Source organism: Pristis pectinata, chromosome 38, assembly GCF_009764475.1.
Source record: "Pristis pectinata isolate sPriPec2 chromosome 38, sPriPec2.1.pri, whole genome shotgun sequence".
NCBI lineage: Eukaryota > Metazoa > Chordata > Chondrichthyes > Rhinopristiformes > Pristidae > Pristis > Pristis pectinata.
This window is the reverse complement of record NC_067441.1, coordinates 1,615,921-1,628,318: the sequence shown is the minus strand read 5'-3', so window position 1 is coordinate 1,628,318 and position 12,398 is coordinate 1,615,921. Positions and strand designations below refer to the sequence as shown.

Below are 12,398 nucleotides of genomic sequence, written 5' to 3'. Positions count from 1 at the left end.
AGAGGGAACAATAAACCAGGACCACCCCTTAAAGTTCGAGACCCTCATGTGGTGGGGGTTCACGGTCAGGGTTGGGAGTGGCAGGGCTCGAGGTTTTCAGAGGTCAAACGATACTCACTTCCCAACGGCACAGCACACCTGCTTCTGAACCAGGTCCACGTAGTGGTCGATCTCCTTCTGGAATAGAGAAAGGATCAGAGCCGTCAGTGGTAAGGAGGGCTCTCACACTCCCACAGGCTGGTCTCCTCGGTGCCCGTAGCCCTGGGAAGGAACCCTGCACTCTCACAAGTGCTCAACGGACTGTGTGTGTGTGTGTGTGTGTGTGTGTGTGTGTGTGTGTGTGTGTGTGTGTGTGTGTGTGTGTGTGTGAGTGCGTGTGCGCGCGCGCGCATCGGCCATTCAGCCCCTGTCTGCTCTGCCATCCCATGAAGTCACAGCCCATCAGGCCTCGGGCAGACACAAGAGACTGCAGATGCTGGAATCCGAAGCCACGCACCAAGATACTGGAGGAACTTCAGTCCCGATGAAGGGGTTTCGACCTGGTGTGTCGACAGTCCCTCTCCCCCCTACTGCCCCCAACCACACAGATGCTGCTCGACCCACTGAGTTCCTCCAGCAGATGGTCTGTTGCTCCAGATCTTGGCCCCAGCCCGTTTCCCCATGACCCTCGACTCCCTTACAAACCAAAACCCTCACCCACAGTGTCTCAGCCACCACAGTCTCGGGGGTAGGAAGGGAATTCCGGAGACTCATCTCTGGGATTCAGGAGAGGCTCTTCCTCACCTCCACCTGGGGTGAGGCGACACCATTTTCCATCTATTCGTTTTTTGGGACATGGCCGGGCAGGTGGGCGATGGGGCAAGCTGCCTCCATGAACCTCAGCGGTTGGTGCGGTGACGGTGCTCCCACAGAGCTGTCGGGATGGTGTCAGGAAACACAGCAGGCTGGGTGAGCTACTCCCAGGCCTAGTTCTCGTACTAGACTTATGCTCTGGATCCTCCGGTGAGGGGAAAACACTCTCTCAACATTGTGAAGGACTTGGCTTTCCTGCCCTCTGTTCCCACTCACGGCTACCTCTGGGAGAGATGGAGGGTCACAAGCCTGCAGAACAAGAGCCCCGAGTGCGAGAGGTGCTCTCCCACGGAAGAGCCACAGAGGCCAACACGAAAAGCTGGAGGAACTCAGGGGGTCGGACAGCGTCTGTGGAGGGAAGTGGGCAGTCGATGTTTCCAGTTGACCCGACTGTCCATCTCCCTCCACAGATGCTGCCTGACCCACTGAGTTCCTCCAGCTTTGTGTGTGTTGCCCCAGAATCCAGCATATGCAGTGTCCTGTGTCTTCACAGAGTTCAAGTTGTTGATTGACACTGAGGGGAGCATGGCAATGAGATGGAGTCAGGAGAGTGACGGGACGCTCCCCAATTACCTGGGTGAGTGAGGCTCCAACAACACTGGAAGCTCGACACCATCCCAGACACAGCAGCCCACTCGATAGGCACCCCACCCACACCCACTCCACCACTGATGCAGTGCGTACCGTCTACAGGACGCACTGCAGCCACTCACCGAGACCCCTCAGACGGCACCTTCCAAACCCACCAGCTCTCCCAGCCGGAAGGCCAAGGGCTGCAGAAGCACGGGGAACACCACCCCCTGGCAGTTGCCCTCCGAGCCCCACACCTCAAGGGCTGCAGCGGTTCGAGAAGGCAGCTCACCCCCACCTTGTCAGGGGCAACTAGGGGGAGGGCAACTAAATGCTGGCTCGGTCTGCGAAGCCCACAGCCCTGGAATGAATACAGAACATAGAACACTACAGGCCCTTCGGCCCACGATCTGCCAACATTTTATCCTGCTCTAAGATCTATCTAACCCTTCCCTCCCACATAGCCCCCCATTTCTCTATCATTCATGTGTCTATCTAAGAGTCTCTTAAATGTCCCCAATGTATGTGCCCCCACCACCTCTGCCGGCAGTGCGTTCCACACACCCACCACTCTCTGTGTGAAAAACTTACCCCTGACATCCCCCTTATACCTTCCTCCAATCACCTTAAAATTATGTCCCCTCACGTTAGCCATAATATATACAGAAAAATGTAGCCGTGATCGTATTGAATGGGGAGCAGCTGAAAGACTCCTTCAGCCACACTTGTGTTGGAGCAACAAGCAGCTGACGAGACGCTCCGTCTCCACGTCCCCCCACCGACCTTCCCCTCCCCCCCCCACCGACCTTCCCCTCCCCCCACCACCGACCTTCCCCGCCCCGTACACCCCGTCCCATCACCGACCTTCCCCTCCCCCCCCACCGACCTTCCCCTCCCCCCCGTACACCCCGTCCCATCACCGACCTTCCCCTCCCCCCGTACACCCCGTCCCATCACCGACCTTCCCCTCCCCCCCACCGACCTTCCCCCCCCCCACCGACCTTCCCCTCCCCCCGTACACCCCGTCCCCCCACCGACCTTCCCCTCCCCCCCACCGACCTTCCCCTCCCCCCCGTACACCCCGTCCCATCACCGACCTTCCCCTCCCCCGTCCCACCACGACCTTCCCCTCCCCCGTCCCATCACCGACCTTCCCCTCCCCCCCCGTACACCCCGTCCCACCACCGACCTTCCCCTCCCCCGTCCCATCACCGACCTTCCCCTCCCCCCCACCAACCTTCCCCTCCCCCCGTACACCCCGTCCCATCACCGACCTTCCCCTCCCCCGTCCCACCACCGACCTTCCCCTCCCCCCCCGTACACCCCGTCCCACCACCGACCTTCCCCTCCCCCCGTCCCATCACCGACCTTCCCCTCCCCCCCATACACCCCATCCCACTATCAACCTTCTACCCCCCCCACACCCCCGTCCATCCACCGACCTCCCCTCCCCCCCCCCCCCGTACACCCTGTCCCACCACGACCTTCCTCCCCCCCCCATACACCCATCCCACTACCAACCTTCTACCCCCCCGCACACCCCCGTCCCATCACCGACCTTCCCCTCCCCTCCACCCCGCCCACCCACACACATCAACAACTGACCCTCCCACACACCAGCCAGTGGTCAGTGGTGCTGGTGGTCTTGCTGGGGAGACGGGAAGCAGTGAGAAGGGGGTGTTCTGCGGCCACCAACCTGGTCTTGTGACGCCGGGGGACTCACCTGGTACTTCTTGTAGACGGCTGGGACACTGAAGGTCAGGAGGACAGCTGGAAGAGACAGAGGCAAGAAGCACCATCAGGTTAAATTGCAGGAGCATCCAACTCGAGGGGGCTGGGTCATATCGGGTTGACCCCCTTTGGCAGCTTTCCCTGACCCATCCCGTGAGCTTGCAGCAGGCCACTTGTTCTGGCTCAATAAGATCACAGTTGGTCGGATTGCAACCTCAATTCCATATACCCGTCCACCCCCAGAGATCTTCACCCCCACCCCGTCACTGCTCGACAATCATCTCCCTCCATGCTTAAAAATACTGACAGACTCTGCTTCCACTGTCCTTTGAGAGCCACTGCTCTCACAGAGAAACGTTCGCTCCATCTCTCGTCTTAAACAGGGCACCGGTTATTTTTAAAAAGTGACCCCCGGTCTAGGTTCTCCTGCAGGAGGAGACACCCCTTCCACACCCACTCTGTCCACACCCCTCGGGATCTTGTGTTTCAATCAAGTCCCTTCGCGATCTTCTAACCTCCAGCAGATACAAGCCCAGCTCGTCCAACCTCTCCCAAAACAACCCACCTATTGCAGGTATCAGTCCAGCAAACCTCTGAACTTGGCCTCTGCAGTAACGTGCTTCCTTAACATTAGGAGACCAGTACTGTACACAGTACTCCACCTGTGGTCTCACCTACACCCCATCTAACTGGGGCAGAACCTGCCTACTTTATTATTCAATTCCCCTTGCAATAAACAAGAAACATTTTGTTAGCTTTCCTGATTACTTTCTGTACTTGAACACTGACAATATCAGACCACAAGTTAAGGTTGGAGCCTGTTCCAAATAGAGAATTGTCAGAAGGTACAGAGCCAGCAGAAGTCTGCTCCTTGGCGGAGGTACAGACTTACCCAGGATCAGAAGGGTTAAGCCGTTTGAACACTGCTCCAACGTAAGTCATCAACCACATCAGGACTGCAAGCTGCAGAGAGAATTAGTAACCGATTATTATTGTCATGTGGACCAGATACAGTGTTTGTGTCCCATTCAGACAGATCGTTCTGTACATCAGCACATTGAGGTGGTACAAAGGGAGAACAGAAAGCAGAATAAAGTGTTGCAGCTACAGAGAAAGCGCAGTGCAGGCAGACAATAAGGTGCAAGCGCCACGACGAGGTAGATTGCGAGATCAAGAGTTCACCTTTTACTGTAATGAGAGGTCCGATCAAGAGTCTGATAACAGCGGGATAGAAGCTATCCTTGAGCCTTATGGTACGTGTTCTCAAGCCTTTATATCTTCTGCCTGACGGGAGGGGGGGGGAGAGTAGAATCTGGGGTGGGAGGGGTCCTTGATTATGTTGGCTGCTTCCCCGAGGCAGTGGGAAGTATAGACAGAGTCCATGGAGGGGAGGCTGGCTTCTGTGATGGACTGGGCTGTGTCCACAACTCTGCAGTTTCCGGCAGTCCCGGGCAGAGCAGTTGCCATCCCAAGCCGTGATGCATCCAGAAAGGATGCTTTCTATGGTGCATCTATAAAAATTTAGTGAGGGTCGTTGGGAACATGCCGAATTTCCTTCACCTTGGTGAAGTAACAAACGTCAGTGCAGGTCAGAGGAGAGATGGAGCCTCCCGTCAAACAACCTTGCGAAGAGAAGTAGGGAATGGGCAGGGTGTGCGGAGACGGGGCGAGGGAGTGAGTGCAGAGTGTGTGTGCACATACACAGGGAAAAAAGACAGAACATCATTTATCATAATGGTGCGATAATTCATTCAATGTGAAAGGCAGGTCGAACCAACCTTGAGGGAATCGACCAGATCCTGCACTAGAAACAGCTGGAGCAGATACTTCAGAGCCCGGTTCACATGCACCAGGGTGGTGTCACAGTACTTGCGGAAGGTGTCTGCTGACAGAGTGATGTCCTGCTCCAGGTAGACTCTGGAGAGAGATGGGGAGAAGATGGATCTCAGTGACAGAATGGGACTGCTTTTGGAATACTTGGACCCCCACTTTGCCCTGCTCCATGAACTTGGGCCTGTGTTTCATAGGCAAGTTGAGACGGTGCAGTGTACAGGAGCCAACCCTCCCACCCAACACCTCAACGAGACCACCTGAACATCCAAAGTCAAAGTCACATTTATTGTCAGATGCACAGGTGCAGTGAAACACTTGCCTGCAGCAACATCACAGGGGCATAGCACTAGAAACACAACATTCACAAAGATAAAAGAAATTAAACTGCCTGGTTTAGAGAGGATGCATTATGAGGGGAGACTAAGGGAGCTAGTACTTTACTCTTTGGAGAGGAGGAGGATGAGAGGAGACATGATAGAGGTGTTCAAAATATTAAGAGGAATAGATAGAGTGGACAGCCAGCGCCTCTTTCCCAGGGCACCAATGCTCAATACAAGAGGGCATGGCTTTAAAGTAATGGATGGGAAGTTCAGGGGAGATATCAGAGGGAGGTTTTTTACCCAGAGAGTGGTTGGGGCATGGAATGCGCTGCCTGGGGTGGTGGTGGAGGCAGGTACATTGGTCAAATTCAAGAGATTGCTAGATAAGCATATGGAGGAATTTAAAATCGAGGGATATGTGGGAGGAAGGGGTTAGATAGTCTTAGGCGAGGTTTAAAGGTTGGCACAACATTGTGGGCCAAAGGGCCTGTATTGTGCTGTACTGTTCTATGAAAACATAAATTATATAAAATTATACAAGAAAGAGCACAATTAGAACAAACAAAAACCACTCAGTCCGTCGTAGTGCAAAGTGGTCCCAGTGTTGCTGTACTGAGGCAGTGATCAGGGTTTTGTCGGTCGGTTCAAGAACCGAATGGTTGAAGGGAAGCAGCTGTTCCTGAACCTGGTGGTGTGGGGACTTCAGGCTGCTGTACCTCCTGCTTGACGGTGGAGACCCAGACTGGAGTTACAAATGGGCCAAGAACATCAGCTCTCAAACAGAAGAGATGTGTTTCAAAGAGGGGAACTGTGCCCGCAGTAGCCCCCAAATATGCAGCACCCCCCAGTCAAAGTGGGTCCCAGACCCAGGGGTACAAGATGAACCAATGATATTTCAGCCATTACTAAAAGAGGGGCAGGATGGACAGCTTAATGTCCCCGGTTACAGGGTTTTCAGATGAGACCAGGAACAGCAAAAGGGTGGGGGCTTGGAGAAGGCTATTCGGCCCATTGATTCTATGCTGACTCTCAGAGCATTTTCTCTCCATTTCCTTGTAATCTATTCCCTCCCACATGTCCCGATATCTCCTGCCTTCCACCCACACTATGGGATAATTTACAGCGGCCGATTCATCCACTGACCCCCACACGTCGTTGGGACGGGGGAGGGAACCGGAGCCCCCGGGGGAAACCCACGCGGTCACAGAGAGAACGTGCAAACCCCACACAGACAGAAAGTGCCAGAGGTCAGGACTGAACCCGGGTCTCTGGAGCTCTGAGGCATTGGCTCTACTCACTGTGCCACTGCTACGAGAAGAATCAAACAATAAGGTGAAATGCACCAATGTGTCTCATTGCTCCAGAGACCCCGGTTTGATCCTGACCTCTGGCGCTGTCTGCCTGTGTGGAGCTTGCACGTTCTCCCCGTGAACACGTGGGTTTCTCCTGGGTGCTCCCGTTCCCACCCACACCCCAACGAGGTGCGGGGTCAGTGGGTTAATCGGCCGCTGTAAGTTGCCCCCAGTGTGTGGGTGAGGGGTAGAATCTGAGGGGAGTTGATGGGAATGTGGGGAGAACTAAAAAAGGGATTAGTGTAGGATTGGTGCAAGTGGCCGGCTAATGCCAGCATGGAGTCGATGGGCTGAAGGGCCTGTTTCCGTGCTGTATCTCTCTATGACTCAACTAGCTGCACCATTGAGCTTGTACAGAAATGCAAGAGGATAATTAAAGAGCAGGGTTTATAAGGAATCGAAGAGGTAACGCATGTGAGGTTGCAAGGACGTGGGCAAGACTTTCAATGAGTATTTTGGAATTGTCTTCGGAAAAGAGGAAATGATGCAGAAGTTGCAGTTAAGGGAGACGAGCCGGGGATATTACATTGGGAGTATTAAAGGGTTTAACATCTTTGGATAAGCTGACAGGCCCAGATGAAATTTAAAATAAAAAAACAGAACTCAAAATAAAAACAACAAAAAAAAACACTTAAATCCAGGGAGAATCTGTGCAAAGGGGCAACAGTTCAGGTTGAAGACCCTTCGTCAGAAGTGGGAAGGAGAGGGATCGAGTCACTGAGAGGGTTGGGGAAGGGGTGGATGGGACAAAGGGAACCTCAGAAAGGGTGAGGTCAGGATTGCAGTGGGGGGGGGTAAGTTGTTCACTGATCCAGATGACTTCAGCAGGCGGAACCTGGAGTATTGTGGACAGTTCTGGCCTCCTTATCTCGCCATGGAGTAGTTGCAGTGAAGATTCGCGAAGCTGGTTCCAGGGATGGCAGGTTTGCCCTACGAAGACAGATCGAGCAGTACAGTAAGGTAACAGGCCTTTCGGCCCAACCTGTCCGTGCCGACCAAGTTGCCTACCTGAGCTGGTTCCAGTTGCCTGCATTTGGCCCAAATCTCTCCGAACCTTTCCTACTCATGTACCTCTCCAAACCTCTTCCCGCCTCCACCACTTCCTCTGGCAGCTCGTTCCATATCCCCAGCACCCTCTGTGTGAAAAACCTGCCCCTCTGGTCCCCTGTAAATCTTTCCCCTCTCACCTTAGATCTGTGCCCTCTAGTTTTGGGCTCCCCTACCCTGGGGAAATGACTATGTCCATCCACCTTATCGATGCCCCTCACGATTTTATAAACCTCTATAAGGTCACCCCTCAGCCTCCTTTGCTCCAGGGGAGAGAGACACACAGAGAGAAATGGACACAACGTTTATCTGACACGGTATGAACCGCAGTGGGCCTCAGTTAGATTATTGGTTCCAACGCCCTCCCCAGAGAGGGAAGGAGCCAAGTGTTTGGGGATTAATTGGAAGGGTCCCAGAGAGGAGGGATACGGTCACGGGAAGGGCAGGAGACTGGGGAAGCCGGAGGGTTGCTCTCCTCAGAGCGGAGAAGGTTGAGGGACGATCTGATGGAGGCGCTCACAGTCAGGAAGGGCTTGGGTCGAGAGGCTGTTCCCCTGGGGTGAAGGATCGGTGCCCAGAGGGTCCCGGGCCATGGGGGTCAGCAGACGACCTGGAGGGGCGGATTGGGAACCAGCTCAATCCCACAGCGAGTGGGTGGGATTTGGGAGGGCAGGTCCAACCGGAGCCCCCGAGAAAGCTCAGGATAAATCCTGGAAGGGTGAAGGAATCTTCTCTTCTGAGTCGGGAAGAATGAGAGGTAACCTCGCGGGAGGTTGCAAGATTCTTACAGGGCTCCAGAGGGCTGGGTCCAGGAAGGACGTTCCCCCTCGCTGGGGAGTCTAGAACTTGGGGGGGGGGGGTCACGGTGTCAGGAGATGGGGAGAGATCTCCCCTCCTCCACCAAGCGTGGAATCTTTGGAATTTCAGAGGCTCAGTTGTTGTTCATTCAAAATAGAGGTTGACAGATTGATGGATATTCAGGGAACCGGGAGAGGGGAAAGGAAGAGGGAAAAGATCAGCAGGGTCACGGGGCAAATGGCCTCTTCCTGCTCCTATCCTTCTGCCTCTGTCTTATCTCCCCCTTCATCCTTTTACATGTTTCTATAAGATCCCCTCTCATTCTTCCGAATCCCAGCGAGTATAGTCCCAGGCGACTCAATCTCTCCTCATCGGCTAACCCCCTCATCTCCGGAATCAACCTGATGAGCCTCCTCTGCACCGCCTCCAAAGCCAGTATATCTTTCCTCAAGTAAGGAGACCAGAACTGCAGGCAGTACTCCAGGTGCGGCCTTACCAGTACCCTGTACAGTTGCAGCATCACCTCCCTGCTCTGAAATTCAATCCCTCCGGCAATGAAGGTCAACATTCTATTTGCCGCCTTGATAACCTGTTGCACCTGCAAACTAACCTTCTGCGATTCGTGCACAAGCACTCCCAGGTCCCTCTGCACAACAGCACGCTGCAATCTTTCACCATTTAAATAATAATCTGATCTTCTATCTTCCAAAGTGGATGACCTCGCATTTACCAACATTGTGCTCATCTGCCACACCCTTGCCCACTCACTTAACCTATCTACATCTCTCTGCAGACTCTCCACATCCTCTGCTACATCTATTTCTTGGTTTATTGCCTGTGCCACTGGAATGTTATTATTTGGTGGCCTATAGACAACTCCCACCAGTGATTTTTTCCCCTTTACTATTCCCAAGGGCAGGCACAGTAGTGCAGCAGTTAGCGTAACGCTATTACAGCGCCAGCGACCCGGGTTCAATTCCGGCCGCTGTCTGTAAGGAGTTTGAACGTTCTCCCCATGTCTGCGTGGGTTTCCTCCGGGTGCTCTGGTTTCCTCCCACATTCCAAGGATGTAGGGGTTAGGAAGTTGTGGGCATGCTGTGTTGGCCCTGGAAGCGTGGCGACACTTGTGGACTGCCCCCAGAACACTCTACGCAAAAGATGCATTTCACTGTGTTTCGATGTACGTGTGACTGATAAAGAAATCTTATCTTGTCTTATCCCTTGTGCTAACCACAGTCCCACGAACCCTCCTGGTAAACAAAAAACCCACCAGCCCCGACTGGGTCACCTTACTTGAAAGGGTTGCCGTCGTTGACCTTCTGCACAGCCTGGATGACCGACTTGTAGACACGAAAGCTGATGGTGACAGAGAGGAGAGCAAGCACGAGGTAGGCCAGGACGCTGACCACGCTGAAGACCGCCAGGGACACCAGGAGGGTCAGGGTCGAACCGAACACCACGCCCGTCTTCTTGGGGTCGCTCCAGTAGATCAAATCCTTCACTGCAGGCAAAGGGAACGAAGCAAGAGCCGTTGGCACGGCCGGGAAAACCACCACAACTGCCCGCCGTCAAACCTCGACGACCCCCACCCTTCCTGTTCCCTCTCCCCTTTCCTCCAGCGTCCTTGCCGTGTTCTCCACACTCTCCCCAATCCAAGGACCCCCAGTGCCAGGCCAAAGCCACACCGAGGATGGAGCAGCAGACGAGCGTCTACAGGGGAGGGAGACAGTCGATGTTTCGGGTTGAGGCCCTTCATCAGAGCTGGTGGGGGGGGGGGGGAGATAGGTCGGTGAGGAGGGGGGAGTGGGAATGATGTGAGATGCTGAGAGTTGGAAGATGCAAGAGAGGGCAGTTGACCATGGAATAGAGGGAAGGAGGTGGGGAACCAGAAGGGGGCAAGTGTGTGTGAGGGGCAGGTGGGTGGGGGAAGACAGAGGGGAGGGTTACCAGAAGTTAGAGAAACTGATGTTGATGCCATCAGGTTGGAGACTACCCGGGCCGAATACGAGGCGTTGTTCCTCTCATCCAAGGATGGAAGTAGCTTTGGGAAGCATCCAGTTATCGCAAGGGTGCCTTGGGCAAAGGGAAAGGACTACGGTGGGGGTGGGATTGGACACGGGTCCAGACTGGGGTCCTGCAAACCCTGGATTGTAAAGATACTGCATCTGCAGTAGAAGAGATTAACACCCCTGCAGGGCTACAGGAAGACAGTGGCCCAGTGGGTAGAGGCACCACCTCACAGCCCCAGAGACCTAGGTTCAATCCTGACCTCCGGCACTGTGTGTGTGGTACGTGGAGTTTCCTCCCACAGCCCCAACGACCTGTGGGGTCAGGGTGAGTTAACTGCCCCCTCTAGTGTGAGGGGCAGAATCTGGGGGGGGGCAGTTGGCGGGAATCGTGGGGAGAATGGGTTACAGGGGAAAGTTAGTGAGGGAACGGGATTGCTGTGCGAGATGGTATAGGAGGCCATTCCGCCCAACGAGTCTGTCATAAGAATGAAAGGGGTGAATGGGACGGTTGGGATTGGGATCCAGCATGGAGTTGATGGGCCGAACAGCAGGTGGCAGTAAGTAAAGCAAGGCACGGTCAGTTACGTCAGTGTGGCTGCCCCCAGGCTAAACCTCACTGAGATATTCAACCACAGCAGGAGGCACACTGCTGCCGGCATCTTCAAGCTTAGTCAGCAAGGGAACTCTCACCAATCCCATGGAACACCCAGGCCAACCATTGGGAGGGGTCCTGCCCCAAGGCTCAGGTTGGGGGACACCAGTGCTCCCCACCTTCACAGCTGGGCAGTGCTAGCAAAGCATCGATGGGTGGGAACCAAAACTCAGCCCGTGCTCAATCCCAGTGGTGGGTGCAGAGAGGGCGTCTCCTTTCGGCAGGGGCATCTGGTAAGGTTTAGAGATAAGGGGTCGCCCATCTGAGGTGGGGTTGAGGCAGAACTTCTCCCTCAGAGGTTCTGGAACTCTGCTCCTCAGAAAGGGCAGTGCGAGAGCATCTCCGAACTCTCTTAAGGCAGAAGTAGAGGAGTTCTGGATGAGCAAATGGGTGACAGGTTACCGGGGGGGGGGATGGGTGGCAACGTGGCATCTATACCAGTCAGATCAGCCGTGGTTTTATTAAATGGAGGAGAGGAGTCGGGGGGGGGGGGGGGGGGGGGGGGGGGGGAAGTGGTTAGAGAGATATATGGGTGGGGGAGCAAGAGGGGCAGACATAAGAAATAGCCTTCAGGGGCATGGCTGATACAGACAACATTCAGACCTTCGTCATTCAATGACTCTCTGTGTAAAATGAAACACACACTTGCATCGGTTCCAAGCTAAACCACTCCAGCGAGAAAAAACTGCTATAGAACTCGGGCAACCTCTGAGGAGGAGACATTTCGGGTCGAGGGGAACACAGAAGCTGCTGGAGGAACTCAGCGGGTCAGGCAGAAGCTGTGGAGGGAAATGGACAGTGGACATTTTGGTTCGAGACCCCTTATCTGGATTGGAAAGGAAAGGGGTGCGGGTTAGCCAGTATAAAATGGTGGTGATGGGGGCAGAGCAAGAGATGGCAGGTGATAGGTGGGTCGGGTCCTGACCCTTCATTAGGGCAGCCTAATTCCCCTCCACAGATGCTGCCTCACCCACCGAATTACTGCAGCTCCTCAATTTTCCTTTGCTCCAGCTTCCAGCATCTGCGGTCTCCTGCACCTCCAAAACCTCTCCTCCCCCCGGGGCACACAGAAGAGGAAATAGGGCCTGAGAAGGGGCTCCAGTCACCATACAATCCCACCCCCACCCCGGTTACACCACAGGCCGGGGAAGACGTGCAAGGAGAGAAGACAGGGAGTTGGCCCGGAACTTAGTGTCGCATGCGGACTTGTGATGCACCCACACTGGAGATGTCT

The 12,398-nt window shown here is 54.6% G+C and overlaps 1 protein-coding gene across 1 annotated transcript in view; it reads right to left on the bottom strand.

Moving 5' to 3' along the window:
- The window catches only part of LOC127586946 (uncharacterized), a 38,598-nt gene that overhangs the window by 3,417 nt on the left and 22,783 nt on the right, over window positions 1-12,398 (bottom strand). Inside the window, 6 exon segments of the mRNA XM_052044987.1 lie at window positions 119-177; window positions 3,146-3,192; window positions 4,046-4,070; window positions 4,072-4,116; window positions 4,932-5,070; window positions 9,797-10,004. Of these exon segments, the coding sequence (XP_051900947.1) occupies window positions 119-177; window positions 3,146-3,192; window positions 4,046-4,070; window positions 4,072-4,116; window positions 4,932-5,070; window positions 9,797-10,004 (523 nt within the window).